Source organism: Denticeps clupeoides, chromosome 3, assembly GCF_900700375.1.
Source record: "Denticeps clupeoides chromosome 3, fDenClu1.1, whole genome shotgun sequence".
Lineage (NCBI taxonomy): Eukaryota > Metazoa > Chordata > Actinopteri > Clupeiformes > Denticipitidae > Denticeps > Denticeps clupeoides.
In genome coordinates, this window is record NC_041709.1 from 20,660,075 (window position 1) to 20,687,061 (window position 26,987).

A 26,987-nucleotide genomic window follows, 5' to 3' on the forward strand; every position below is an offset into this window, starting at 1 on the left:
CAGCTCCACCCTCCTTGTTGTTAAGGGGTGGGATGAACGCAAACACACACACACACACACACACACACACAACATCACACAAACATACACAGCATCCTGTGCAGCCTGGCCGCTGGACACAACATCATTATAATGATGTAAATCAGTAGAATACATTATACTGTAGAATACAGTCCCCCGTCACGCTCCTCCCCACCTGTCGCCCCCGATTCTCGTCTAGGTCCCCGAATGGTGAATCGGGGTCATGTACACATTTTTTTAACCAATATTTCTACTGCGACGTGCTCCTATACGCAGAACGAAACAATCTGGAACGTGCTATATCTCTGAAAATGGTGGAAAGGTTCAAAATGCGTGTTTTTTATCTCTCAAGCAGAAAACATTTGGTATCAGCACTCTTTTTTTTTTTTTTTGGCTGTGGCTTTCTCCTTGAAACCAGACAGAAGGACAATGCAGGGAGAAGGCTGGTCTGTTCTTGATGTGTGCTGAGCTTTTAAATGCCAGAAGCCAAAGAAAGGCCTGCAGAGGTTGTGGTCCCTACACAGTGGTCCATGTCAGAGAGATGGAGGCGGCTTCCTGTCGGCTAAATCTTTAAATACACGTCTTCGCTCCTCAGTCCAGTGCTTTGCGGGTTCAGGCGGTGGGGGTGAAGGTTGTGTTAAAAAAAAAAAAAAAGACAAACACACTCACACACATGTGGACTCGCATGTGAAGGGAGAACGTGAGATTTTTTTTTTTTCCCTGCCAAAGGAGAAAAAAAAACGTTGTAGCACCACGAGTTCACAAACTCATAAGGCAAAAACTGACACGCAACTGTCACCAAAACCAACAAGCAGGTAAGAAATCGAGTGGCTGTTGTGTTGAATTCTATAAAAGTTAAAACCCATTTCCGAGGTGTGGGAATAGTTGTGGAAATAGTTTTTTTTTTTTGTTCTTGGTGCATGTTGAATATTCTGGAATATTGTGGAATATTCTCCACTTTTTTTTCTCACCGCTAGATGCACGTCTGGTCAACTGGTGAGGTGCAGATCTTCCAAGGCACTGCATGTATGAACAGGAAAGGTGAGCGTCTTCACTATCTGAGTGTGAGTGTGTGTGCGTGTGTGTGTGTGTGTATGTGTGAGAGAGAGAGAATCCAAGTGCTCCCAAATCATTCATCCCCTTCACCCCACCAACGCAACTAAGGCAAAATGTCAGAGCTAAATTAAAGTCCTCCTCTTATTTACTTACTCCAGTTCTTTTTCCATTTCACACTCTTTTTAAAGTCATAGGTACATTTTTCTTAAATAAATACTCCTTTATACATCATATTTCCCCATCCCACAGGCTAAGAAACACATAAAGACAGCCCCCAGTTGGAGGTTCAACAGACGGAGAAGGACACGCAGACTTTGACCATCCAGTTTTCTCTACAGAGATGAAATGGACACCAACGTTTGTTTGATTTTTTTCCACAGGGTGGGGGGAAAATGTAGAAAAGGCGGCAGGAGTAGAAATCCAAACTGTAAAATCAGTTTCCAGCAAATAAAAACATCTATCTCAATATCATAATTTCCATGGAAACCAAAGACTCCTCTCAGAGGCCAGGTGGTTGCAAAGAGTTCTGCGTTCTAATCGGACAGAACCGCTGGAGAGCGACGCTCATTGGACGCCTTCCTCATCCACATATGTTGACGGAAACCATCCAATCTGGAAAGACAGCGAGAGTAAAGGTCACAAGCGAGGTTCTTGAGGTACCAGAAAGCCACAAGACACATTTTGGGTGAAACAGATGCATATAAGCAACAATGTTCCACTTGTCATAAGACGAAGCCCAAACAAGATGAACCTGACCTCATATCCAAAGACAACTTTTTCAGTTTTCAGAAAGAAATATGTTTATTTTGTTAATAAGAGAGACTTGGTAAAGATATTTAACCAAAATCAGTTGTTGGACAGGGCAATATGGGGATTCCTGTATATTCATAGGTTCACGGTCATTTACATGTACAATGAACCCAATAAACTCATTAATATCAAAGCTGAATGTTTTTGGAAGTAGTTTTTAGTTTGTTTTTATTTTGAGCTATTTTAGGGGGATATCTGTGTGTGCAGGTGACTATTACTGTGCATAATTATTAGGCAACTTAACAAAAAACAAATACATACCCATTTCAATTATTTATTTTTACCAGTGAAACCAATATAACCAATCTCCACATTCACAAATATACATTTCTGACATTCAAAAACAAAACAAAAACAAATCAGCGACCAATATAGCCACCTTTCTTTGCAAGGACATTCAAAAGCCTGCCATCCATGGATTCTGTCAGTGTTTTGATCTGTTCACCATCAACATTGCGTGCAGCAGCAACCACAGCCTCCCAGACACTGTTCAGAGAGGTGTACTGTTTTCCCTCCTTGAAAATCTCACATTTGATGATGGACCACAGGTTCTCAATGGGGTTCAGATCAGGTGAACAAGGAGGCCATGTCATTAGTTTTTCTTCTTTTATACCCTTTCTTGCCAGCCACGCTGTGGAGTACTTGGACGCGTGTGATGGAGCATTGTCCTGCATGAAAATCATGTTTTTCTTGAAGGATGCAGACTTCTTCCTGTACCACTGCTTGAAGAAGGTGTCTTCCATAAACTGGCAGTAGGACTGGGAGTTGAGCTTGACTCCATCCTCAACCCAAAAAGGCCCCACAAGCTCATCTTTGATGATACCAGCCCAAACCAGTACTCCACCTCCACCTTGCTGGCGTCTGAGTCGGACTGGAGCTCTCTGCCCTTTACCAATCCAGCCACGGGCCCATCCATCTGGCCCATCAAGACTCACTCTCATTTCATCAGTCCATAAAACCTTAGAAAAATCAGTCTTGAGATATTTCTTGGCCCAGTCTTGACGTTTCAGCTTGTGTGTCTTGTTCAGTGGTGGTCGTCTTTCAGCCTTTCTTATCTTGGCCAAGTCTCTGAGTATTGCACACCTTGTGCTTTTGGGCACTCCAGTGATGTTGCAGCTCTGAAATATGGCCAAACTGGTGGCAAGTGGCATCTTGGCAGCTGCACGCTTGACTTTTCTCAGTTCATGTCTCAGTCGCTTCTTGCGACCCTGTTGACTATTTTGAATGAAACGCTTGATTGTTCGATGATCACGCTTCAGAAGCTTTGCAATTTTAAGAGTGCTGCATCCCTCTGCAAGTTATCTCACTATTTTTGACTTTTCTGAGCCTGTCAAGTCCTTCTTTTGACCCATTTTGCCAAAGGAAAGGAAGTTGCCTAATAATTATGCACACCTGATATAGGGTGTTGATGTCATTAGACCACACCCCTTCTCATTACAGAGATGCACATCACCTAATATGCTTAATTGGTAGTAGGCTTTCGAGCCTATACAGCTTGGAGTAAGACAACATGCATGAAGAGGATTATGTGGACAAAATACTCATTTGCCTAATAATTCTGCACTCCCTGTAGTTTTCCCGGGAAAGAAGTAGTGTGTGATAAAGTAAGAAATAGTGGTTGCTGATGCACCAGATAGCTAGTGTGATGAAGGTCGGTTTGTATCTTATTCAGTGAAACTGAACTCCACTAAAATCGTTGAAACGATTTTCCTAATGAAGCTTTTAAAGTGACAGAATTGGGTAAATGAACATCATTCCATTGAAACTCTATTTGTTTCTGATAATGTTCCTCTCTTCATTCCATTCATTAGACACCATTCATGAACAATGTATAGACTGGAGTTTTGATTCGTTTGAGGTTATTTTAATGGGCAAAAAAAAAATAGGACATTTCTAAATGACACTGAACTTCTTAATGGTAGCATATATAAAATTTTCACTTTTGAAAGTAACAGGTCATCATAACATAAATCAATTACTTGCATGTCATGCATGACATTAATTTCTTCGACATATAAGACGCAACACTAGCTTTATTGTTTAAGTGAATCAATATCTATATGGTTAAATGTAAAGTTAAATGTAGAATCGCACTCCCTGTCTAGATTTTTACAAGCTTGGCCTCCCCAGCTCTCTGTTCCAGCAGGCAGGCTTACAGTGAGAGGAGAAGCAGTGTGACAGTCATTCTCTCTGTTTTCTCACCCTGCCATTGGTCTCTCCTTTCCACCAGCCCTGGTCTCCTCCAATCTTGCTGTAGATTTTCACCACGTCTCCCTCCCTCAGCGAGAGCTCCCTCATGTCCCGCGCGGCAAAGTTGTACCGCGCTACCGCCGTACTGACCACACGCGGGGTGAATACTGCAGAGTGCACAAAACACACGCATAGCGAAATGACTTTGCACTTGCCATTGTTAAATCATATACAAATATGGGCACGCAGACAGTGAAATAAAAACATGACATAGCAAAATATGTGGTTTGTGCATGTGAAAGTGAAAGTGATTGACATTGCGATACACAGCACAGCACACAGTTGACACAACATAATGTGTCCTCTGCTTTTAACCATCACACTTGGTGAGCAGTGGGCAGCCATGACAGGCGCCCGGGGAGCAGTGTGTGGGGACGGTGCTTTGCTCAGTGACACCTGGTAACATTATATTACCACCGGCGAACTTATGATTACGGGGCCGCTTCCTTAACCGCTAGGCCACCGCTGCCCCCACTGCATGTGACATGCTGACAAAGGAAGGGAGGATGAAAAGAGATGAGAAAGGTAGAGACTAGAGAAAGGTAGAGAATACCTGACCAGAAGGGGGCAGAGCTCTGAGAGGTGAAGTTGAGGCCCTGAGGACTGAGGAAGGAGAAATTGTAGGAAGCACAGGAGGCTGCTGAGAGGAAAACAGGGACGAATAGAAATAGAGAGACCAGAGAGAGAAAGGAAAAAAAGAGTCTTCTTGCAATTATATCTTATTGAGCTTGCTTGAAAAATGCTTATTAATAAAATATGAACTAAAATATACCATTGAGGTTTTACACATTTAAAACACTGTCATTACCATAGGTCCTCTCAAACATATACTTAATCATGCAAATGTGTGTGAACGTGTTTAGCAATGTTGAACCGAAGGCACACTGAAAGGTCTCAGACCTAGAAGTTACTAGAGGACCAGACTCAGATCTCAGAATGCAGCCTTCTACACCACAGACCAGGCTGCTTCAGCCTATATTCAGCTTCACATAGCAGCTGCACCTCCTACCTCCTGAACAGAGTTTAGACTAGAGCATGCCATATGTCGGTAGTCAGGAAATCCGAGAAAATTTGACAGTTTGACCACTGCTTGGGTGGAAGTTACCTGGAGAGCGTGAGCTCGACCTGGTGATGGATCGTTCTCGGGATTTGTAGGGGTAGCGCAGCGTCGTGTCCAGCAGTTTAAAGCTCTCCTTCAGAGAGTGAGACTGGTAATACTCAACCAGCTCCTGCAGGGGGCGCGCAACAACAAAAGTCATTAAGATGAGATAAACGGCTCATCTTTGTTCAGCCGTGTTCATTCTCTGTGTTTTTTGTAGAGGAAACCCTTCATGATTATTTGATTACTTACCAAGAGGCTCTCAAATTTCTTAGCCTCTGTGATATGGATCCAGTTGTCCTTCTCTATCACTTTAATGTGCTTTACTTCATCATTGAACCTAGACAGAAAAAAAGTGATTTCAGCAAAGAAACAATCTGATTGTTGAGAATAAAACAAACACGAAATGTCCTACACATTCTAGCGTTTTAACTTTGCTTGAACTGTAGTCTGTGTACTACTCTTGGCCAGTAAGGGAGCGGACCCATAATAGGAAGGTTTGCAGTTTGAATCCCAAACCACCAAGGTGCCACTGACTAAAGCACCATCCCCACACACTGCTCCCTGGGCACCTGTCATGGCTGCCCACTGCTCACCAAGGGTGATGGTTAAAAGCAGAGGACACATTTTGTTGTAATGCCGTGTGCTGTGCAAGGACAATCACTTCACTTTCACTTTCATCTAGGCGTGGTCGCCTAGTGAAGACATTGTCCCTGCAATTAGTGACTTGCTCCACTAAATACCAGGGGGAAGAGTAAAGATTTTAGACAACGATTCATATGTATTTACCCCTGCAGCCCTCAACACTACCACTGTTAATGGAGATGGATGGAGAGGAAGTCTAGTTTGTCATTTCTAATGCTATACAGCTGGACAAGATGAAGAAGAGGAACATGATTTTCTGGGTGACGGTCATTAAGAGTTAACAATTAATTTGATGATGATTTGTGCTACTCTTGATTTACTGTCCTCTGTATTTCCTCCATATAGGAGCAGCAGCAGTGAGGAGGAGGAGTGGCGGCCGAGGAAGGTAACCATATCTGATTTCACCCGATGACCACAACTTCATTAAGTTCACACTCACTTGATGCTGATGGCAAAGCGCTCTGCCTCGGCCGTCCTCTCTCGGATAAGGTAGGTCCCGCTGCTGTGGGACTTCAACAGGTTGTCTGCCTGCTGACGTTCCATGTTCCCCGCAAACCTGTAATAACAACAAGTGATTTAGACATGTCAGCACAAAGCACCATGACTGGTAGGTACCGATGTAGACATGGCCATTTGAAATTAATAACAGGCTAAACTACTGACAGACTGTAAGAGCGGTGTTGTGTATTAGTGTGAAGTGTAAACTACAAGTCAAAAGTTTGGATGAACCTACTCTGTAGCGATTATGGACATTAATTTGAAGAATCCAATGCAAGAAACACGTTCAGCATATGTTGTATCAGAAGAAAGTGAAGTATGATGTTGAATCGCCTCCCTTTTTTACTGCTGCTTTGTTTACTATTGTCATCATCAAAAGCTGCTTCATAAGATGCTCATTAACATGAGTGAATGATAAGAAAGTGTTCAGCATAATAAACCTTCAGGACTGTTGGGACCCCCCATCCCTGTTGTCAAACTTAAGCCAAGAGGGTGAAATGCTCCCTGATTTGGAGATACACAAATTAGAAACTTTTTGCCTTGTTTGCTATTTGTTGTTAATTACATAACCTCACATGTTATTGTATAGTCCAGTGTCTTCAGTTTGATTCTATAATGGTAGTGAAAGTTTGAGTGATAGTGTAGATGTGGTCTCAGTGTACTGTGTTGGTCTAGTGTGTGTTGTGTTAGCATGGTGTGTTAGTGTGGGTTGTTAGTGAGGAATTTTTGTGGTGTGTTTGTATGGTGTATGGTGTGTTGGTGTGTTATGTTAGGGAGAAGCGCGTTAGCATGGTGTGTTAGTGTGGGTTGTTAGTGTTTTTGTGGTGTGTTTGTATAATGTATGGTGTGTTGGTGTGTAATGTTACGGAGAAGCGCGTTAGCATGGTGTGTTAGTGTGGGTTAGTGAGGAGTTTTTGTGGTGTGTTTGTATAGTGTATGGTGTGTTGGTGTGTAATGTTAGGGAGAAGTGCGTTAGCATGATGTGTTAGTGTGGGTTGTTAGTGAGGAGTTTTTGTGGTGTGTTTGTATAGTGTATGGTGTGTCGGTGTGTAATGTTACGGAGAAGCGCGTTAGCATGGTGTGTTAGTGTGGGTTGTTAGTGTTTTTGTGGTGTGTTTGTATAGTGTATGGTGTGTTGGTGTGTAATGTTACGGAGAAGCGCGTTAGCATGGTGTGTTAGTGTGGGTTAGTGAGGAGTTTTTGTGGTGTGTTTGTATAGTGTATGGTGTGTTGGTGTGTAATGTTACGGAGAAGCGCGTTAGCATGGTGTGTTAGTGTGGGTTGTTCGTGAGGAGTTTTTGTGGTGTGTTTGTATAGTGCATGGTGTGTTATGTTAGGGAGAAGTGCGTTAGCATGGTGTGTTAGTGTGGGTTAGTGAGGAGTTTTTGTGGTGTGTTTGTATAGTGCATGGTGTGTTATGTTAGGGAGAAGTGCGTTAGCATGGTGTTAGGATTGACTGCAGCTGGGCTCATCACCTGTACCCATACTGACAATGCATAACACCCGGAGATTTCCGCCCCTTCGCATTTTCGTGAAATCAGTCATGAACTTGACTTCCGTTAGTGTATGTGTGTATGTTTTGAGTTCTGGCAATCGCCACACGCCTGCGGGTTCGTTTATGTTCTTTAAGTTAAATTGTTTTCGGCCACCGCGCCATTGTTTATTTGTGTTTATTCTTTATTTTATAATAAAACCCTGTTCCCAGCATGTCACACCTCTGCGCTTCCTTCCCCCGTCAGTCCGTAGTCGTGACACATGGTGTGTTAGTGAGGAGTTTTTGTGGTGTGTTTGTATAGTGCATGTTGTGTTGGTGTGTAATGTTAGGGAGAAGTGCGTTAGCATGATGTGTTAGTGTGGGTTGTTAGTGAGGAGTTTTTGTGGTGTGTTTGTATAGTGTATGGTGTGTCGGTGTGTAATGTTACGGAGAAGCGCGTTAGCATGGTGTGTTAGTGTGGGTTGTTAGTGTTTTTGTGGTGTGTGTGTATAGTGTATGGTGTGTTGGTGTGTAATGTTACGGAGAAGCGCGTTAGCATGGTGTGTTAGTGTGGGTTGTTAGTGTTTTTGTGGTGTGTTTGTATAGTGTATGGTGTGTCGGTGTGTAATGTTACGGAGAAGCGCGTTAGCATGGTGTGTTAGTGTGGGTTGTTAGTGTTTTTGTGGTGTGTGTGTATAGTGTATGGTGTGTTGGTGTGTAATGTTAGGGAGAAGTGCGTTAGCATGGTGTGTTAGTGTGGGTTGTTAGTGAGGAGGTTTTGTGGTGTGTTTGTATAGTGTATGGTGTGTCGGTGTGTAATGTTAGGGAGAAGCGCGTTAGCATGGTGTGTTAGTGTGGGTTGTTCGTGAGGAGTTTTTGTGGTGTGTTTGTATAGTGCATGGTGTGTTATGTTAGGGAGAAGTGCGTTAGCATGGTGTGTTAGTGTGGGTTAGTGAGGAGTTTTTGTGGTGTTTTTGTATAGTGCATGGTGTGTTATGTTAGGGAGAAGCGCGTTAGCATGGTGTGTTAGTGTGGGTTAGTGAGGAGTTTTTGTGGTGTGTTTGTATAGTGCATGGTGTGTTATGTTAGGGAGAAGTGCGTTAGCATGGTGTTAGGATTGACTGCAGCTGGGCTCATCACCTGTACCCATACTGACAATGCATAACACCCGGAGATTTCCGCCCCTTCGCATTTTCGTGAAATCAGTCATGAACTTGACTTCCGTTAGTGTATGTGTGTATGTTTTGAGTTCTGGCAATCGCCACACGCCTGCGGGTTCGTTTATGTTCTTTAAGTTAAATTGTTTTCGGCCACCGCGCCATTGTTTATTTGTGTTTATTCTTTATTTTATAATAAAACCCTGTTCCCAGCATGTCACACCTCTGCGCTTCCTTCCCCCGTCAGTCCGTAGTCGTGACACATGGTGTGTTAGTGAGGAGTTTTTGTGGTGTGTTTGTATAGTGCATGTTGTGTTGGTGTGTAATGTTAGGGAGAAGTGCGTTAGCATGATGTGTTAGTGTGGGTTGTTAGTGAGGAGTTTTTGTGGTGTGTTTGTATAGTGTATGGTGTGTCGGTGTGTAATGTTAGGGAGAAGCGCGTTAGCATGGTGTGTTAGTGTGGGTTGTTAGTGTTTTTGTGGTGTGTTTGTATAATGTATGGTGTGTTGTTGTGTAATGTTACGGAGAAGCGCGTTAGCATGGTGTGTTAGTGTGGGTTAGTGAGGAGTTTTTGTGGTGTGTTTGTATAGTGTATGGTGTGTTGGTGTGTAATGTTACGGAGAAGCGCGTTAGCATGGTGTGTTAGTGTGGGTTGTTAGTGTTTTTGTGGTGTGTTTGTATAGTGTATGGTGTGTTGGTGTGTAATGTTACGGAGAAGCGCGTTAGCATGGTGTGTTAGTGTGGGTTGTTAGTGAGGAGGTTTTGTGGTGTGTTTGTATAGTGCATGGTGTGTTGGTGTGTAATGTTACGTTAGCATGGTGTGTTAGCATGGTGTGTGATATGTCGGTAAGACCTGTAAGTGAGGTTATTGCGTGTGTTATTGCGGTATCATACCAGGGATAAACACAGTAATCTGCCTCTCTTGATGTCGATCGGCTGGCAATTGACTGAAAAGGCTGCGGGCAGAAAAACAGGCAGAATCACCTGATACATCTTCAGACACGTGGTACAGTAAAGTCTCGTTTTTCTCGATTGTGGGACTTTAAAATGAAATGTAGTGTCAGAATGACAAACCTTTGGGTCCAGACACGGTTTCACACTGGAACTGGGGAAATAACCAGTCTTCTGGCTCTGAAGTAGTCTTCCCTATACACACATAGACACACATAAATATGCGAATGTTGAAAAAGAATTAAGTGACGGTGATAATTCTGTGATTGGTTTGAAGTGAGTGTACCTCCCACCACAAAGTGTCGGGGTCTCCTTTCAACAATTCAATCACATCACCGGTCTGGAAGGAGAGGGGGGGTTTTCCTGGTGGGGAAGGTGTGCCATGGTAGTTCCTCAGGGCCACCAACTTTGGGCCTAATCAAAATGAGCACACACACACACACACGTTAAAGTTTTGTCATCAATCATCAAAAATGCGAAGAAAAGGAATGTAAAGCTGTGGTGCATGCTTAATTTAACTAGATGGCAGCAGAGAGCTTTGCTAACCAACATCTTCACACACACTCATCACTCAGTGGAGCGGCATTTGATTCCAGCACAAGCGTGTGCCCTGCAGTGAAACTGTGAGCGTGTCTGAAGAGTACCAGCGTAACACCAGCAATGATGTAGTCAACCGGGATAAGACATAAGGCAACACTAACCTGAGGCAGGCAGTCCAGATTCCTATATAAAAAAAAAACAAAAAAAAAAAACATCACTCATGCTGTGTGACGAGACATCTAATATGAGTAACCGGAACTCGGTTAAAACTCACAGCACCAAACCACAAATATACCCGTCCGTGGGAGGAAACTTTAAATCCACCAAACTCTAATTCATCTCTAAGACGCTTGGTTAGAGGTTAATGAGTCATTTGAGCTAATTGCACTCACCGAATCGTGGGGATCTGTTATTATTAGACCCAGAGAAAGAAAGAGAGAGAAAAAAGCGTGTGTTAAGCATCACAGATCATTTTCATTATACTGTAACATGTTGAAGTTGATACGTTTAAAATCCTGACCGCCATAAAGTGCTGTTTAAGAGAAAAGGTGAATTCACAAGACATTAAGCACTGCTGCTGACTTATGACTAATCTGGAAAACGCATGCTCTCGTAAATCCTGAACGTCCTTGGTGTAAGTGAATCATGTGTCAGTGGTTTTGCGTACTGATTCTGCAGATGGTGATGATCTCCAGACACTCTTTGTGGGCCCCGGTGCCACATCGCGGGCAGTAGTAACCCTGGTAGAAGATGCCCCTGCAGGGTGAAGAGCACAGCATCAGGGTTCTCTGCATTCCCGCAGGCTATGGACCAATTGGAACGCAGACCTCAGCCGTCCTCCGGGCCAATCAGAGCTTGGACTCCAGCCAGTGGCGGAACTGTATATCATTGCCCTCGGGGTGTACTATTGATCCAAATGCCACCCCCCACCCCCCCGAGCTATTGACTGATACAAATTACTACCAATCTACAGTTCAGCAGCCAGTACAGCTCCCTGACTACGGTTTATGACAAACACATAATGCTGATGACTTACAGTACACAGCCAACAAAAAAATTAAATAAACCCATAAATATCAATATACAGTCTCATAAACAATACTGTCACAGTTACTTTCTATAAGAAATAACTATCTGAGTGCAACACTCAGTATAACAAATGGTCATGTCTAAACATGGTAAAGCAGCAAAACAACACAATATTGCACAGCAATAATGATCAATACACACAATAAATAAGGGTCATTTTGCAGCAATTTTAGCAATTTGCAGGACTCTGAATTTGTGGGTTAGTTTGTACATTGAATTAAGTACTATGTTTTCACAGTACGATGGCAGACATAGCCTGCTGTAAGCCCAGAACGATTTCAGAAAGTATGCTACTCGGTACAATAGTAAATCACAAATCCGTTATGCAAGTTTAAGAGTGCATTATTAAGTAGGACTGTCAAAATTAACATGGTAATTGTTCCGAGGCATTGGAACATGATGGCAATGCGCTTGCAGCCTGCTGCATCTGGACGCGTCTTTTTTTTTTTTTTTGGAGAAAATGGAAATCGGACGCGAACAGATGAAAATATCTGACCGAAGAATTAATCACAATTAATTGTGCAAAATTGTTCAGCAGTGTGAATGCTGTTAGCATTGTTCAGCAGTGTGAATGCAGTTAAGCAGGGATACAGTCGTGAGTGAAATACAGTGTATGGGAACTGCAGAATCTTCATAATGACTACAGTACAGGAACAGTTATTTGATATAATTAAAGGGACAACCTGCGTGTTTGAAGGTGCAGTGGATGTAAAGTACACTAATTACAGTCTAAATTGGTTGTGTGAGTTCTGGGTTGTGCGAGTACAGAAGTCAGAAGTGTAATGAATGTGGGTCAGATCTGAAGATTTATGTGGGTCACTCAAGCCCATCAGGAGCTCAGCTCAGTAACAGGGAAACTGGGGTATCACCCAGCATTGTGTGTGTGTGAATTGTTAAGCTACGTGTATAACCTACCTCAGCAGCATCTTACAGGCTCTGCAGTTGGTGTTCTTTTCAAACGTGTGCATTTGGAAGTTGTGCTGGTTGGCTGTAGCTCTCTCTGGCTTAATGTTTGACCTGAAACCAGGAAAATGCACAAAACTTCACATGTGCACAGCCACTGACATATTAATTAAAGACGCACTGGCCATATTCCAGTCCTAAAATGTTTTAGTCTGGCCTGCTTCTGAGCAATCTTTGCCTTGCAACTCACATGGCCATCTCAAATTGTTCCATCCACTTCCTCTTGGTCTCCTCCGTCTTACAGAAAAACTGGAAACCCTGCTTTCCCTGCAGGTGGATGAGGTAGAAGCCATACGACCACTGCACAAAGACAGAAATAGAGTTGTGAGAGGATGTGGAAATGAAGGGGATGGTGTAGGACGTTAAAGGAGGCCACATACAGAGGAAAAAAGAGAAAATAAATAGCAGGAGATTTAAATGCACAGAATGAGATGAAATGATAAATACCATACTGGCCCGAATATAAAACAATCCCAAGTGTAAGATGACAATGACGTCCTTGTAACGTCTGGCCATTAATTCTGCCCTGCTTTCTTTTTGATTTTTGTCTTTCCCCATGTCTTTTCCTACAGTGGCCAGCAGGTGGACGTCCCTTACACTGGGAAAGGGTTGGCAGGTGCGAGACAGAAGAATGGGCGGGGCCTTGAATAAAGGTGAGGAGGCGACTTTTCCCACCTTGTTTTTTTTACCTCACGTTAAAACATGATTAATTTTTTAAAATAAACTTCAGTGGTAAAGTACACTTGTGTGGTCTTCCCATCACTGGGAAGTGTTGCTCCACCCTGAACCAGGTGGTTGTAACAATGACCCCCCTTTTTTTGGAGATTATTTAAAAAAATATTTCCAAAAACTTTTTTTGTCAAGACAATCAATTTTGTATATATATCTTATATTTGGCCCAGTTAAACTATTTAATTTTTCTTAAAAAGATTGATGAACCCTCTTCTCTCCTGGTCATTAGAACACACAGCCATCTGCAAGCCCGGCAACAGCAGTGGAAAATAAAACTGATCAAAACAGGGCAGATGGGACAGTCACAGCCACCGATTCAACGACACAGAAACATTAACAAGGCTTACCATTTTTCCACTCGACTGGCGGGCATGCAAAGAGAAACAGACACCAGAGAGAACCCGTTAGACATGCAGGTCATCACAATCACGTTCCCGCCCCCACCCACACACACTCATACAGTCCCAGCATGTTAGTCTTAAAGGAAAGGCGTTCCCGTCCCCATCCTGAGTGAATTATGCATCGCCCACTGCAGCCCATGGCGTTCACCATGCTTTCCCCTCAAGGACACATGTGCATAAAAGCAGCCCCATAATGCATCAGCGTTTAAATATAACCACGGCCGATATGTTAAACACCCTCATACCAAGCATCGCTGGAGCATTCCACAAACCTAGGTCTGTTTGCTGTGTTGTTTCAATTTTTAATTTTTACATATATTTTTACACAAGCAAGTAGTGGCGAACTTGCTGAGGGAATTTGTCCCGTCCTCTCACCTTCTTCATGTCTCGGTTGTTCATGGGGTCGTCAGACATCTTGTAGTACTGCAGCTCCACGATCTCTTTGAGCTCGTAGTTGTAGCCTTTCCGCTTGCACACGATAACCACCTTGTCGAAGAGGAATATATACCTTCGGGCAGAAGTTGGTAACCATGAACGAGGCATATTCACACAACCGCACGACAAGAATTCAACAAAAGAAGAGTAGGGCGATAAGGCCTCCCTCACCGGTCCTGTTTGGTGCGGTTGACTATAGAAGACACCTTCAGCTCTCCATCGATCTTTGGCCTGCCATACTCCTCAAGTTTTACCTGCTGTCGGGAAAACAAATGAGCATGTGCTTAAGCGAACCGTTTTACTTTATGCAATCAAATTGATGATGCAGCATGTATCTATGAAAACACATACACACACACAGTCGTCAGGAGCTACTAAAAGTGGTCCAAAGGATCTGCTACTGATCGCTTGACACCAGATACCACAGCCAACCTTCAGAGCTCCAGTATTTTGTCAGAGTATTATTGAGCTAGTGTAATACATAGTCCTGGATGTGTGATAATCTGTCATTTTCCAGACTCGAGTAAAGAATGTTTCTCGATGCAAAGTCAACTGCTAACTGATGTTGTATAATTCAGGGACAACGGCGTCTCCAAATGGACAGAGCGGGACTGCGTTTACCGGCATCATTGCGTAAGATCTGCCGCGTATAATCAGTAAAACCACCATCGCACACCACTCACTATGATCAATGCTGCGGGTATTAATAATATTCTCAATTTCCATTCCCCGGCACTCCAGGATCAAATGCGTAACAGCTGCAGTCTTTATTTTTAGGGCTGGATCTAATATGCAAGCGCTGCGGGGCATAATATGGCAGGTACTGTGAGCTTTAATACGCCATTAGTAGAGTTCGAAAGCGCTGCATCTTATGTGTCCGCAACATATCAAGCCTTTTATCATTTGTCTATAGCTCAGTTAAGGTCGCTATGGATTTGCCATTTTCTGGTAGTTTGTACCTTGCAATTGTTGCACAAAAGCACTTCACTTATACGCATTCTTAGCATACCCTAGTCTTACACTTCACCGCACGCTGTGTCTGCACTGCAGGTGTTTTAATGCGTTGCCACTGCGAGGTTTAATTATTTACCAGGTTCTCTATTGAGCTCTGGAACTCGCTGATTTTCTTCAGGGTCTCGTTGTCTCTCTTGACTTCGTTGATGTACATGGCCAGGTCCTGGAGAGACAGTCAGAGCGGAGCAACTGACACAGCAGTCATGTTTCAGGTTTGAAAGGCGGCGCTAATGGGTGCCTGCGCGGAGTACAATATATTATCTTATATATTATGCGTGAGATTCAAGATTATAAAAGAACGTTTCACCGCTGTAAAGAACATTTTTATATAAAGTTGGGAAAGCCTAAAAATTTAAGGCAACCGGCTACGAAGCATTTTTTATGTTCCCTGAAGTTGTGGCATAGGCGTGAAGTTGAAAGAACTTTTTTATTTTTGAAGAAAATTTAGTATTTAGAAGCTGTTCCGACAACCAGATGCATGTTTCAGGAGAAACGTGGATCAGAGAAGGTGCCCAGGATACCTGCATGGCCTCCAGTGCCTCTTTCAGCTGCTGCCTTTCTGGACGGTCTGTTGAGTGGCTCAGCAGCTCCTGTAATGAACACACAGACACACATGAACTTTTAGACAATTAAATACACACAAAAAACACACACAGCCATGGTGTACCGAACGCACGTGTGTGTTTTACGAGCGATCCACACGAGTATCCAGAGTTCCAGCGCCTAAGCATGCGGGTGTGAGTAGTGTCTGCATGTGAGTGTGCGCACTAGCGTGTGTAGTGTCGGAATGAAGAAGAACACAACAAGCGAGCACAATGGTGAGAGATTTGTCTGCAGGCACAGACCTCTCTAACACAAAGAGACAGTTCCAGGCCTCACAGAGAACCGCGCCAGATGTCCGGGTTCTGTTACAATCCCCACACTGCTGGATCGTATTTAGATCCCATTTAGGTCATTTTCAGGTCATATTTAATACATCTGGGAGCAGTCCCATAACATGCTGGTGGTGCTGGCACGTGCATTGCTCAAGAGGAATGAGACGAGGCAGCAGTATTTGGCAGTTGCATTTCCCACAATCCCTTGAGGTAATTGGGTTAATGGTTAGACTCATACCCAGTTACGAATGAAGGGGCTTCTGGTTTGAGGCCAAACACCGACAGTTAGGCTACTGTATGTGTAACCCTTTTCAACACATGGCATGGATGTCTGTGGGCATGTATGGTGTGTGTGTGTGTGTGTGTGTGTGTATTTGAGTAAGTGAAACCGGAGGTAGATGATGATGGCGGATTCTGTGTATCCGTCTCTGCTCAGCTTAACCAGTATACAATCTTTCAGGTTCAGGTAGAGTGTATGTGTGTGTGTGTGTGTGTGTTTGTGTGTACTCTCACCTTCAGCAGTAGGTGGTATTTGAGGACCCTCTGCATCGGCACCACCAGCAGATCCTGCAGTTTGAATTTTCCTTCCTGGACCTTCACCGTGCACTCCTACAGACCCGTTACACAACATTACCACAACATAATCATAACAATGCATCATTAACAGTATGGAAATTCGTCCAAGAGCTGTAAGTTTGGTACTTTCTTCAGCTCACAATTCTGCTATGAATTGAAGTCTGGTGAAAAACATCAATGGCAAGGCAATATGTACAAATTACAAAACAAATTGTACGATTATTTTTTCTTTATTTGTGTATTACAATATTAATCACTATTGCTGCAAACCTGCGAGAGTTCGTCCTCTTTACCGCTGAAAATGATTTTGGTTCGTGAAGATTTATATATTCAGTGAGGAGGAGTTCAGCTGATTTCAGAAATCACCCTCAGAGTCAGCTAAAAAAAACACCATTTCACACTCACGCAGGGTGAGAATTTCTGAAAACGCTGTGCTGTGTGTCATCCAAACCTGACACCGACCACCACTGGCTCAGTGTGGCACTATTCTGTATTTTCATGTTGTCTGTGAAACGAGGTCTACTTCTTTACAACTGCTAAAACCATTAAACTAACAATTCGTCCATTTCTAAATGCTACTGATGGTTTCAACTGGTCTGTGGTTGGAGGAAATGGGGTAGAGCTGAGAACCAGTCACCATGCTGCCTTGTAGCTGCATGTTCATGACAGATTCCTCAGATCAGAGGAACCACTACTTGCCTTTAGTGAAAGCTTCTCGGAGATGCTTATGAAAGGGTTGATAATTGACCTTGAATGCCTGGAAGTACTGAGATCAAACAAGCTTATCATGAAGCTGGAAGTCATCAAAAGCGGCACGTAATCCCTGTTAAATAGAACCTAGATCACGCAGTAGCTCTACGGACATTTGAGTTTTAACAGTAATCTGCCCAGTAATCTCTCTGATTATTTGTCGCACGCTGCGGGAGGAAGGGTGTTCTCAGCGCTGACATGCAGAGGGAGAGGATGGCTATCGAGCCTTCATCAGGACCGACGCGTGAGTAAGCAGCAGAGGCGACGGGGATGTTGATGCTAATCTGCATTAAAGGGGCCATTCGCTCTCATATTTGCTGTCTGAAACGGTCTCGCTTAAACGCACTGCATTGTGCCCCAGATACAAAGTCAGACACAAGTGGCAGGGAATTGAGGATAATTTCGCTGTCGTTGAAGACTGGGGGCTCAGGCTCAGGTTGCACTGGACTGTGTTTCATGGAAATGTGCAGGCTTTATATACACACACACACACACACGCATAATACAGTGTAGTATGGTGCTAGATCATAATGCATTGAGTGTTTGTACGTGAGTTTTAGCCAACTGTTTAATTTTTAGTCTGTGTGTGCGTGCGTCTATGTGTGTGTGAGTGTGTGTGCATGCACGCATATGCAAAAGGATTTAATGAGCTGACCTGCTGAAAGAGTCCCTGCGAGAGTAGCAACGTGAGGGCATCTGTGAGTGTGAGTGTGTGTGTGTGTGTGGTTTAGGGATAGGGTTTGGTTTAATGGAAGTGGATGCACATTTGTTACACAGCTGTGACCCAAGGTCCTCACAAAGACATGGATGAATTTTTTACTATTGTTAAATAGTAACATTTAGCCATCGCATTTAGACATTTCATGTCTGCTGCCAAAAAGGATGAATTTGCTCTACGTTTGAACACTACATGCAAGTGTAATTTTCCCTGCATAATCTTATTTGATTATTTGATAAAATCCGGACTTTCTTGGGTGCTCCGGGTCCAGAGTTTTGTGTTTTGTCTGATGTCGCACTGATTACCTGCATCAGTGTTCATGTGTGTAAATGTATCCTGATTTGTCGTGTCCGTGCCCGGTAAATTAAGTTTTAACACAGTTTTGTACCACTGCTTCACTGTTTTACATCAAAGTAGTATGTATTTATAATGCCACATAACTCCACGTGTGTTCATTCACAGTTTTGATGCCTTCAGTGAGAATGTAAATGGTCATGAAAATAAAGAAAACACATTTTGGCCTGTACAGTCTTTCAGTTTAAAGCCCTGAATTGTCATTACGACAATCTGAAACAAATGAAAAGGATCTTAAGATCGGATCAGCGGTGTTAATGAACTTGGCTCAGTGTAAAATCTCTCTAAAGATGACTCAACATGGTGAAGTGCCACCTTTTCTACGGATCACACCATTGACTTTCGCAGGAGGGGATCGGTGCCAGCATGAATCAGCATGCGACTCACAGCTGGCACACAAACCGTACTGTGTTTACTCTGAACACTGCCGGGTAACCTGACACATCATTGAATTTGCTAAACTGCAAATTCAGTGTGGCATAAAAATAAATGTGTTTGTCTGACATATGAATAAAGCAGATCGTCAGCAAGGGTCCCTTCTGTTTGGACATGAATTCAGAATAAAGGCACCGTGTAAGGCTGGCCTGTTTTTTTGAGATACTTCAGATGTTGCCTGGTTTGCTTTGCTCTTTGTTCTCTCATTCTGCTACTTTCATAATCCCTCCAATTTCACAAGAATGTGTTCATATTAATGGAAGAAACACTACAACGTGACCATGGTAACCAGTCAACTCTCTTTTGCTGTTCAATAAGCCCCGTATTAAACATTGCAACATGATGAATATGAAGCATTGGAACATGACGGAAGATGAAGGATGTATGTGTGGTCCTACCTCAACCCTCATCCTCACATCGTCTCTTGCAGCAATAAGATCCTCCAGCGTCTTCTGTGCATGCTCCATGTGGCTGCAATACTGGCCGTAGATGAGGAGTCTGCAAGAGAGAGAACCTCCGTCAGATCCCTGAAAAGGAGGTGAGAAGCCCTCAGGGCAGAAAACACCGACACCTCAAACCACTGAGCCCTCGGGGCAAATAACACTCTGGTGCAGTGGTTCTCATCTGGCCTGCTCTGAGGCGAAGTGATGCACGCCGAGGAAACAGGATCATAAAATCGGCGTTTAAAACCCCACTTTGTTTTAAGTAGTCACATGTACATTTTTAACCTAAATAGCCCCTAATGTTTTTCTGCAAGACTCATGTCACTACCACTGATTGTAAGTGAAAGTGAAGTGATTGGCATTGTGAAACACTGCAGCACAGCACACGGTGCACACAACGAAATGTGTCCTCTACTTAGTGAGCAGTGGGCAGCCATGACAGGTGCATGGGGAGCAGTGCATGTGGACGGTGCTTTGCTCAGTGGCACCTCAGTGGCCTCAAGAGGAAGTTAGCAGAGGGCTATGGGCCCAACACGCTTCCGCTGCGCCACTCTGCTGCTCACCACCCCAGTTGGGACTCGAACCCACGATTACTGTCTTAGGAGGCTATTGTCTTATCCACTAGGCCACTGGGGCTCAAAATCTCACTCTGGATAGGAACGTCTGCTAAATGTCGTAAATAAAAACGCAAATCACTGTTAGGATCTAAATGGCATTGAGATACCATGTCCAAGATCAGACTGTTTCATGTCTCCATCGTCTGCTTCTGCATTTTGATTTGACTCTATGTTTAATGATGTTTGTGCATGTTTTGATGAAGAACTGATGTCTAAGCTTACACTAGCCAACAACCCCCATGCTTTGGTTTTCGCTCTGTTTGATTAATTGCATTATAAGCCTATTTAGCTCATTCACTAACTGCCTCCTCTGGTATTCACTGTGCGCTTGTATGTTTGACCCCTGGGTGTTCGTTACAGGGTCCTTGTCATGATGGAGAAGATGTTTCCATTTCGACTGTAGAGATTAAGGTGACAGTTTTCATTAGGTCCACCCATGGTCTGCTGACATAGATCACTTCTTCCTAGAAGCAGTTCAAAGCAGTTCTCAAAGACTCCAACTCATTTATGTAGGCCAGTGGCACAGTTGTCAGTAGTTCTGTAAAGCCCAGTTGGCACTGGTGCCCCTGGCATGGGGGTGAGGCTGGCATTAAAGTGTGTAATCAGTGCACAGAACGAGCCTTGATGAAAATTGTGGCGCTGAGATGATGTGTGTCACGGCTGAGGTGGTCCTTTTTAAAGATTACCCGAAGACGGTTTCGAACAACCATATGTACCACGTACAACCTGGACCAATCCCAATCCTGAGGCACAATTCCGCTCTCTCTGCAAGCTGCTGCTCAATACTCCTCCAAACGGATGGGGGTGGCTTGGCAGAGGATCAAGCCCTGGTAACTCCTGATAAGGCATCCAATCACAAGGCTACAAATAGTATGAGTTCTTCTAGAGAGAGGCTCTTCTGGCTCCAACCGATGCCCGGAAGGAGGGACCAACTCTGAGCTCCACTTTAATAGTCTAATACGGGCTGTGCAGGGACATTTCTCAATCGGCCTAACAAATCCATCTAGCTCTGCACCTATATCTCCAGTCAATAAAGAACCATTCAAATTGGAAAAAGTAAAGACCCCTCCCCATCCGGGGCTAACAAGATGGATGATTAGGGTCTGATCTGCAGTTACATTGAGAGGTGGAAAGAGAGAGAGAGAGAGAGAGAGAGAGCGGCCGTGATGGAGATTAATGGAAGCCCTGATCAATTAGGAGACGGCGCACAGATCCAGCCACTCAGTGAGAATACGGGGGCAGGTGTCACCCATTACCTCGAATCACCAATGTCACAGATGTAATTGAACATGAAGGTCTTTTCTTTTCTTCACTTTTCCCTGTCCTGGGCAGATCTGAGGCCGGGTGAGATGTGAAGACATTAGCTAGTGTCAAACTCAATTATCAGTGTCAGAAGAAGAAAGGCACACACATGGGGGGACGTTAACCCATTCAACACCATGGGTCAGCACCACAGACAGCTCCTCTACATCTCATACCACTGTTAGACCAGGCAGTCCCAAAATAGACCAGGCAGTCCCGTCTCTTGGCCTCGGTCTTATCAATCGCCCTGTTTCTATAGGTGCAGAGGTTGTTTGGACACTGTGATACCACAATATTACTGGAGCAACTTTTTAAAACAATGGTTTGGCCCAGACCACATGCTTAACATGTGCAGTTGTTAGGTGTAAATAATCCCTTCAAATATCTGCAAATGAAAGATATTAACTTGGTCAGTTTCTGATAAGGTGCTGTGAAAATTGTAGTAATCAACTGACCTGAAGGTGCACTCGAAGTGGTTTGTGTCAGATTTGCAGATCTGGCAGGACTTTGGTTATTTCTTTATAAGGCGCTCAGTGATGGAAAGGATATTTTCATTTTCTGTTGCTTTCAAACTGCACCCACCCCAAATATGTCCACTATGAAGGATCCACAGGCTGGATGCCAGCTAAAGCCGCTAGTAAATACTGGAGGGAGATCGTGAGGATATGACTTAAACAGGTTTGAGCATCGTGGTCCACTGAGGGCATTGATCATGAGTCTTATCTCACCACTGATCCTGAAGCCTCATACGCACACTCACACCGCAGACCTCCAAGCAGAAGGCTGTGAAAGTGGACAGGGGCAAAACCACATTTTGCAACAAAATATCAACACTTCACGCGCCATTCTGCCTCACGTGCGTGTTAAAAACACAGTCCGACACCCATTCAGGCACTCGCACACACCACTCAGCATGGAGAGGTGAGCGGGGAGAGCGGAGATTCATTTTTTATAGCACCTCCGGCAACACCTGCCCGTAACTGAGGGAGTTCATCACAAAGAGGGAACTCCAGCTTCTCTCCACTCATAAAATCGTTTGAACACTCACAGTCGTGCAAGCACACATACAGAGTGTGTGTTCAGCTGTCTGCGGCTCTGCGGGGCTCTGAAGAGAAGAGAGAACAAGCGAGAGAGATCTGCTGCTACCAATTCCACATTGCAAAGGTCACACACACAATATACATGCAGAATAATGAGCTAAACTAAACATTGTGGCTGTCACCTAATATAAGAGAAGAAAAGAAGCGAAAGGATAGGAAAAGAAAAGGGTATCCCCTCGCGTGCAGAAGAGTCCCATTTTCAAAAAGCTGCTTAAAACACATTTTCCAATCCTGTCATCTGTCAGAAACAGTTCTGCATCCTATTTTATCCTCTCTCTCTCTCTCTCTCTCTCTCTCTCAGGCCTGAAGGTGTGTAGATGCAATGACATAGAGTGATTGCAGTGAACTAAGAGCTGGAGTGCTGCACACACACACACACACACACTCACACAATCCAAATATATTTTAATAACACTGGGTGATATGCATTATAAAATTGCAACTGCTACATTTCTAAACCTAAACCCGGACCCTAAAATTTTCTTCAATGAAACTTTTGTCTCTTTTAGTTTTGTTGTAATTGGTTTACAAATACACACACACACACACAGTTGTGCTTTATCAGGGCGGTTTCATTTCCCATCAGTACACACTGGTACGCACATTTTACATGGGCACATTTCAGGACAACTCAACCAGGAGTGTGACAAAGTGTACAAGTACACACACACACACACACACACACACACAATTCACAATAATGAGTCAATTACCAGTGCAAATACTACAACCTCCCAAAGGAACAGACACATTCACGCTTACTTCTCCCTCCATCCTACTGTGTCTTCCTCCATTCATCTCCCCTGATGATTTTCCTCGGTTTTGCCCCTCTCTCCTGTTCTCTGTTACCCCCCATACTTTCATCTCATTCTCGCTCCCTCGCTCTCTATCTGTCTAAAACAAGACCCTGTGTGGATCTAAAGTTCCTGCCGAGCTGCTGTCACTGGATCCTCTCATTAAGGCAGAAGAACCTTCATTACCACAGAAGGTCGTAATCACGTAGCGTGGGAGAGCGTGTATGAGGAGCGTGGGAGGGGGGTGTTCAGCAGCAGTGATGGAAGGTAAACACGTCTGAATAAACACACTGATCTCCACTTCGGCCAGTAATGATGTGGAAACGCGCAGAGCCCCCACATTAGCATACCCAGCGCAGAAAACAAAGGAAGGAAGCTCTCCGCCGCTGTGCTTTATTATAAATGCCTCCCTGTAAAACGCCGCCGTTCCTCTCCACTCTGAAATCTGTCGCTCCGAGTTGCCGGGGCACTCATTAATCTGACTCAGTGGTCCCGCCACACCGGTCCCACATGGCACTTATCCATCTGACACGCGGGGAGACTATTTTATTAAGGATAAGCCTCGTTTATGCTACTCTTACCCCAACACTTTCGCTGCAACTGCTTTGACATTTACCCGCCAATATTTGCTGCAATTAACGCACTAAACTCAACAAAAAGAGGGCGAGGAAGGAAATGGGAGAGAGGCGGGGTTGAGTCTTCGAAAAGAAAAAAAAAAGTCATGTTACGATAAGAGCACCTTTAAATGGTTAAGGCAAAGAATTTAAGAGCAGGTCTAGTTGATGTAATGTTGTGTTAATGTTTGATGTCAGAAAGCAACTGTACTTGACATTTTCTTTTCTAGCTATTGTTTACTGGAAGGCCCAGAATTTTCCTACTTCTCACTTTGTACAATTCCCCCATCTTCCGCTTTTTCCTTGTATGTTCTTTTCTTTCGACCATAACATGACGGGGGTGTGAGTCAGGGCCCTCTGCTGTTCAAATAATAAAAATACAATTTAGTACAAAGAGAAAGATTACAACTCTAGTGGCAAAAAAAAAAATCCATGTAGACACCATTCAAAATTAGTTTTTTTAATCAGAATAAATTAACGAATTAATTTGCTTTTAGGGCATCCTTCTCATGGGTAACGACCATCACCACCTTGCATTTGGCCTGAATATATATATAACGCCTTATAAATTTTCATAGAGCAGCTGCAGGAATGAGCTGACCCATCTGCCACAGTGACCAATAAGGACCCACAGGACTGGCGGGTGTGTGTGTGTGTGTGTGTGTCTGGGTGTGTGTACCAGCGAAGCAGCACTAATCAGGACGGTAGGAGCCCGAGACTCTAAATGACTTGAGGAAAGTCACCCAGCCTCGGCCCTCCAGTCCGTCTCGGGGCAGTGAAAACTCTCCTTACTGCTTCACCTCTCCTGGCTTGCTGACACCGCTCGCTCGGATTTTCTGTCTAGCTGCGAGGCAGCTTGAACGAACTGTGAGGAAAATTAAGGAAGCGACACCCGTAATCAGAAGGTTGCCGGTTCGAATCCCGACCTGCCAAGGTGCCACTGAGGTGTCACTGAGCAAAGCACCATCCCCACACACTGCTCCCTGGGCGCCTGTCATGGCTGCCCACTGCTCACTCAGGGTTAAATGCAGAGGACAAATTTCACTGTGTGCACCGTGTGCTGTGCTGCTGTGTATCACAAGTGACAATCACTTCACTTAACTTATGTACCCATGATGCATATGTGGATGAATACTTGATTCTTATTGGCTGAATGAATGATGTCACTGCTGTATGAGCATGGTCCAGGTATGTGAGTTGTTTTGCATGGACGTGTGTGTGTGTGTGTGTGTGTGTGTGTGTGTGTGTGTGTGAGACACTGCAGGGCCAGGCATCACTCACCTTTCCTTGAAGTCCAGGAAGATTTTGCCGAGTCCGCTGCCGCCACTTGCCACACTGAGTTCAATCGCTCTCAGGAGAGCAGAGTGCACTTTAATCACATCCTGCAGGGGACAACGTCATCAGGACACATCCAATGACAACACACACACACACACACACACACACACAACCTACAACACATAAAGGCCTCACAATGCTATGCTGTCACAAACCCTAACACACACACAATGGCAAATACGCACACAGGCACACAATAGTATTTGTGCGAACTTGCCTGTAGGTTGATGAAAATGGCCTCCATCTCCTGTGGGCTGAATACCAGTTTCAAAGGGATCATGTAGCTCTGGGGAAAGAGACAATAGAAAAGACAATCTCATCAGAAGTTCTGTGTGTGTGTGTGTGTGTGTGTGTGTGTGTGTGTGGTTGTGGGAGGACAGAACAAAACGCATCCTTGACAGCACTGAATGAAGTGACTTTTATTGAATAAAAGTTTCGTTTTTTAAACCATATTCAACCTACAAATAAAAAAACCTTGATATGAGCCATAAGTCCAGGGTTGGCAGATTTAACCCTTTAACAGAAGCGATGCTAAATGATAAAAGCACAGTGCGTTGACTGTGAGTTGCATGAATAAAACATCAGAGAAACTTTATTCATGAGGAAAACAACAACAAGAAAACTATATAAATGCAGGTGACCAGTTTCAGGCACTGGACTGGCTGGTGGCCCTGTTGGAAACGTCTTAAATATATGATGGACAGCACTGATCTTCGAATGATCCAACACTGCCTAGCTAGTGATGCTGGTGAGGTCATATTCAGCCCAGTTACTCCATGTTCTGCTGTCTGGTAAAATGACTATTGTGTATTGTTACAAATTGTAAAAAACACACACACGGCCGACTCTGCTGGTAGAAGAGCGGAAAGACGACGAGGACTCGTGTGTGTGCAGCAGCTCCAGAGTGGCTCACAGGAGACGCGAGAATGTCACCGAACGGCACTGGTTGCAGTCGCAAGAAAAATTGTTCCTCGGCTCGCTGTCGGTCGCCCACGGTGACGGAGCCGCCACACGTTTATTCTGGGCATCCGACGTGGGCGGGGGGAGGGGAGGGCGGGCGCATCTGACAGAGAGCGATGAGTTCAAGAGCAGACTGCGGGCGCTCCGAGGGGGACAATAGAGGTTTATCCTGGGGTGGGAGTTTAAGAGACGCTGTGCTTTGTAAACTGACACCATTACGAAGGGGACAGTTCAGCCTCTGGAGAAGTTTTTTAGATTTTAATTAGAATCAGTCATTAATTTTCAAAATCGGTCACAATTTTAAAAGCAGTCCCCCATGATAGAAAGAAAATGAAGTACTGTGTTCATAATAATTGCAGCCACCAAGTAATGCAGTATAATATAAATAAACACGACAAAAAGAACCTCTCTCATGCAGAAACTGATCTCCGCCCGGGAATATATTACTCAGCCAATCAGATGTTAGACCCAGAAGTAAACGGATTATACAAGAAACTATGCACTGTGATTATCTTTTTACTACAGATTCAGTATATAACTTTTAGTTTTAAAAAACTAATGTTACAATACTTGACAATAAATCTCTCTTGAATCTTGATGAGAGGTATTATAGAGGTAAAATGACGCCTTGTGTAAAGTCACAACTGCTGGACTGGTGCCTGAATTATGCTGCTTAGCAACAATGCCACGTGGAAGCATTGATTCCATCTTGAAGGAAGCTCAGTCTTTTGTGTGTAAAACAGGATATTATATAATCAAGGTAATAAACTATTAAGTCCTACTGATGTCTTTGTGAAAATGCTTTTTATTTTGAAGTAAAGTTTAAAGTGAAGTGATTGTGTGTTCACACAGTGAAATTTGTCCTCTGCATTTAACCCATCGCCCTGAGTGAGCAGTGGGCAGCCATGACAGGCACCCGGGGAGCAGTGTGTGGGGACGGTGCTTTGGTCGGCACTCAGTGCCACTCAGTGGCACC

General features: G+C 44.0%; 1 protein-coding gene across 8 annotated transcripts in view; it reads right to left on the reverse strand.

The window, feature by feature from the left end:
• Positions 1-324: 324 nt before the first annotated feature.
• Positions 325-26,987, reverse strand: part of vav2 (vav 2 guanine nucleotide exchange factor) — a 152,189-nt gene continuing 125,526 nt past the window's right edge. For 2 of the 8 annotated variants that reach the window (XM_028972684.1, XM_028972686.1), the window contains 23 exons: positions 25,269-25,337; positions 24,995-25,095; positions 19,242-19,341; positions 16,524-16,619; positions 15,657-15,725; positions 15,212-15,298; positions 14,293-14,378; positions 14,062-14,194; positions 13,633-13,647; positions 12,744-12,853; positions 12,506-12,607; positions 11,169-11,257; positions 10,894-10,907; positions 10,663-10,684; positions 10,248-10,375; positions 10,085-10,156; positions 9,905-9,966; positions 6,321-6,437; positions 5,489-5,576; positions 5,243-5,366; positions 4,691-4,777; positions 4,090-4,244; positions 325-1,689 (listed from right to left, as the gene is read on the reverse strand). In XM_028972684.1, the coding sequence (XP_028828517.1) occupies positions 1,642-1,689; positions 4,090-4,244; positions 4,691-4,777; positions 5,243-5,366; positions 5,489-5,576; positions 6,321-6,437; positions 9,905-9,966; positions 10,085-10,156; positions 10,248-10,375; positions 10,663-10,684; positions 10,894-10,907; positions 11,169-11,257; positions 12,506-12,607; positions 12,744-12,853; positions 13,633-13,647; positions 14,062-14,194; positions 14,293-14,378; positions 15,212-15,298; positions 15,657-15,725; positions 16,524-16,619; positions 19,242-19,341; positions 24,995-25,095; positions 25,269-25,337 (1,974 nt within the window). In that variant the 3' untranslated portion in view covers positions 325-1,641. The remainder of the gene's footprint in view (positions 1,690-4,089; positions 4,245-4,690; positions 4,778-5,242; positions 5,367-5,488; positions 5,577-6,320; positions 6,438-9,904; positions 9,967-10,084; positions 10,157-10,247; positions 10,376-10,662; positions 10,685-10,893; positions 10,908-11,168; positions 11,258-12,505; positions 12,608-12,743; positions 12,854-13,632; positions 13,648-14,061; positions 14,195-14,292; positions 14,379-15,211; positions 15,299-15,656; positions 15,726-16,523; positions 16,620-19,241; positions 19,342-24,994; positions 25,096-25,268; positions 25,338-26,987) is intronic. The other 6 variants (XM_028972687.1, XM_028972688.1, XM_028972685.1 and 3 more) reach the window with 5 other exon arrangements.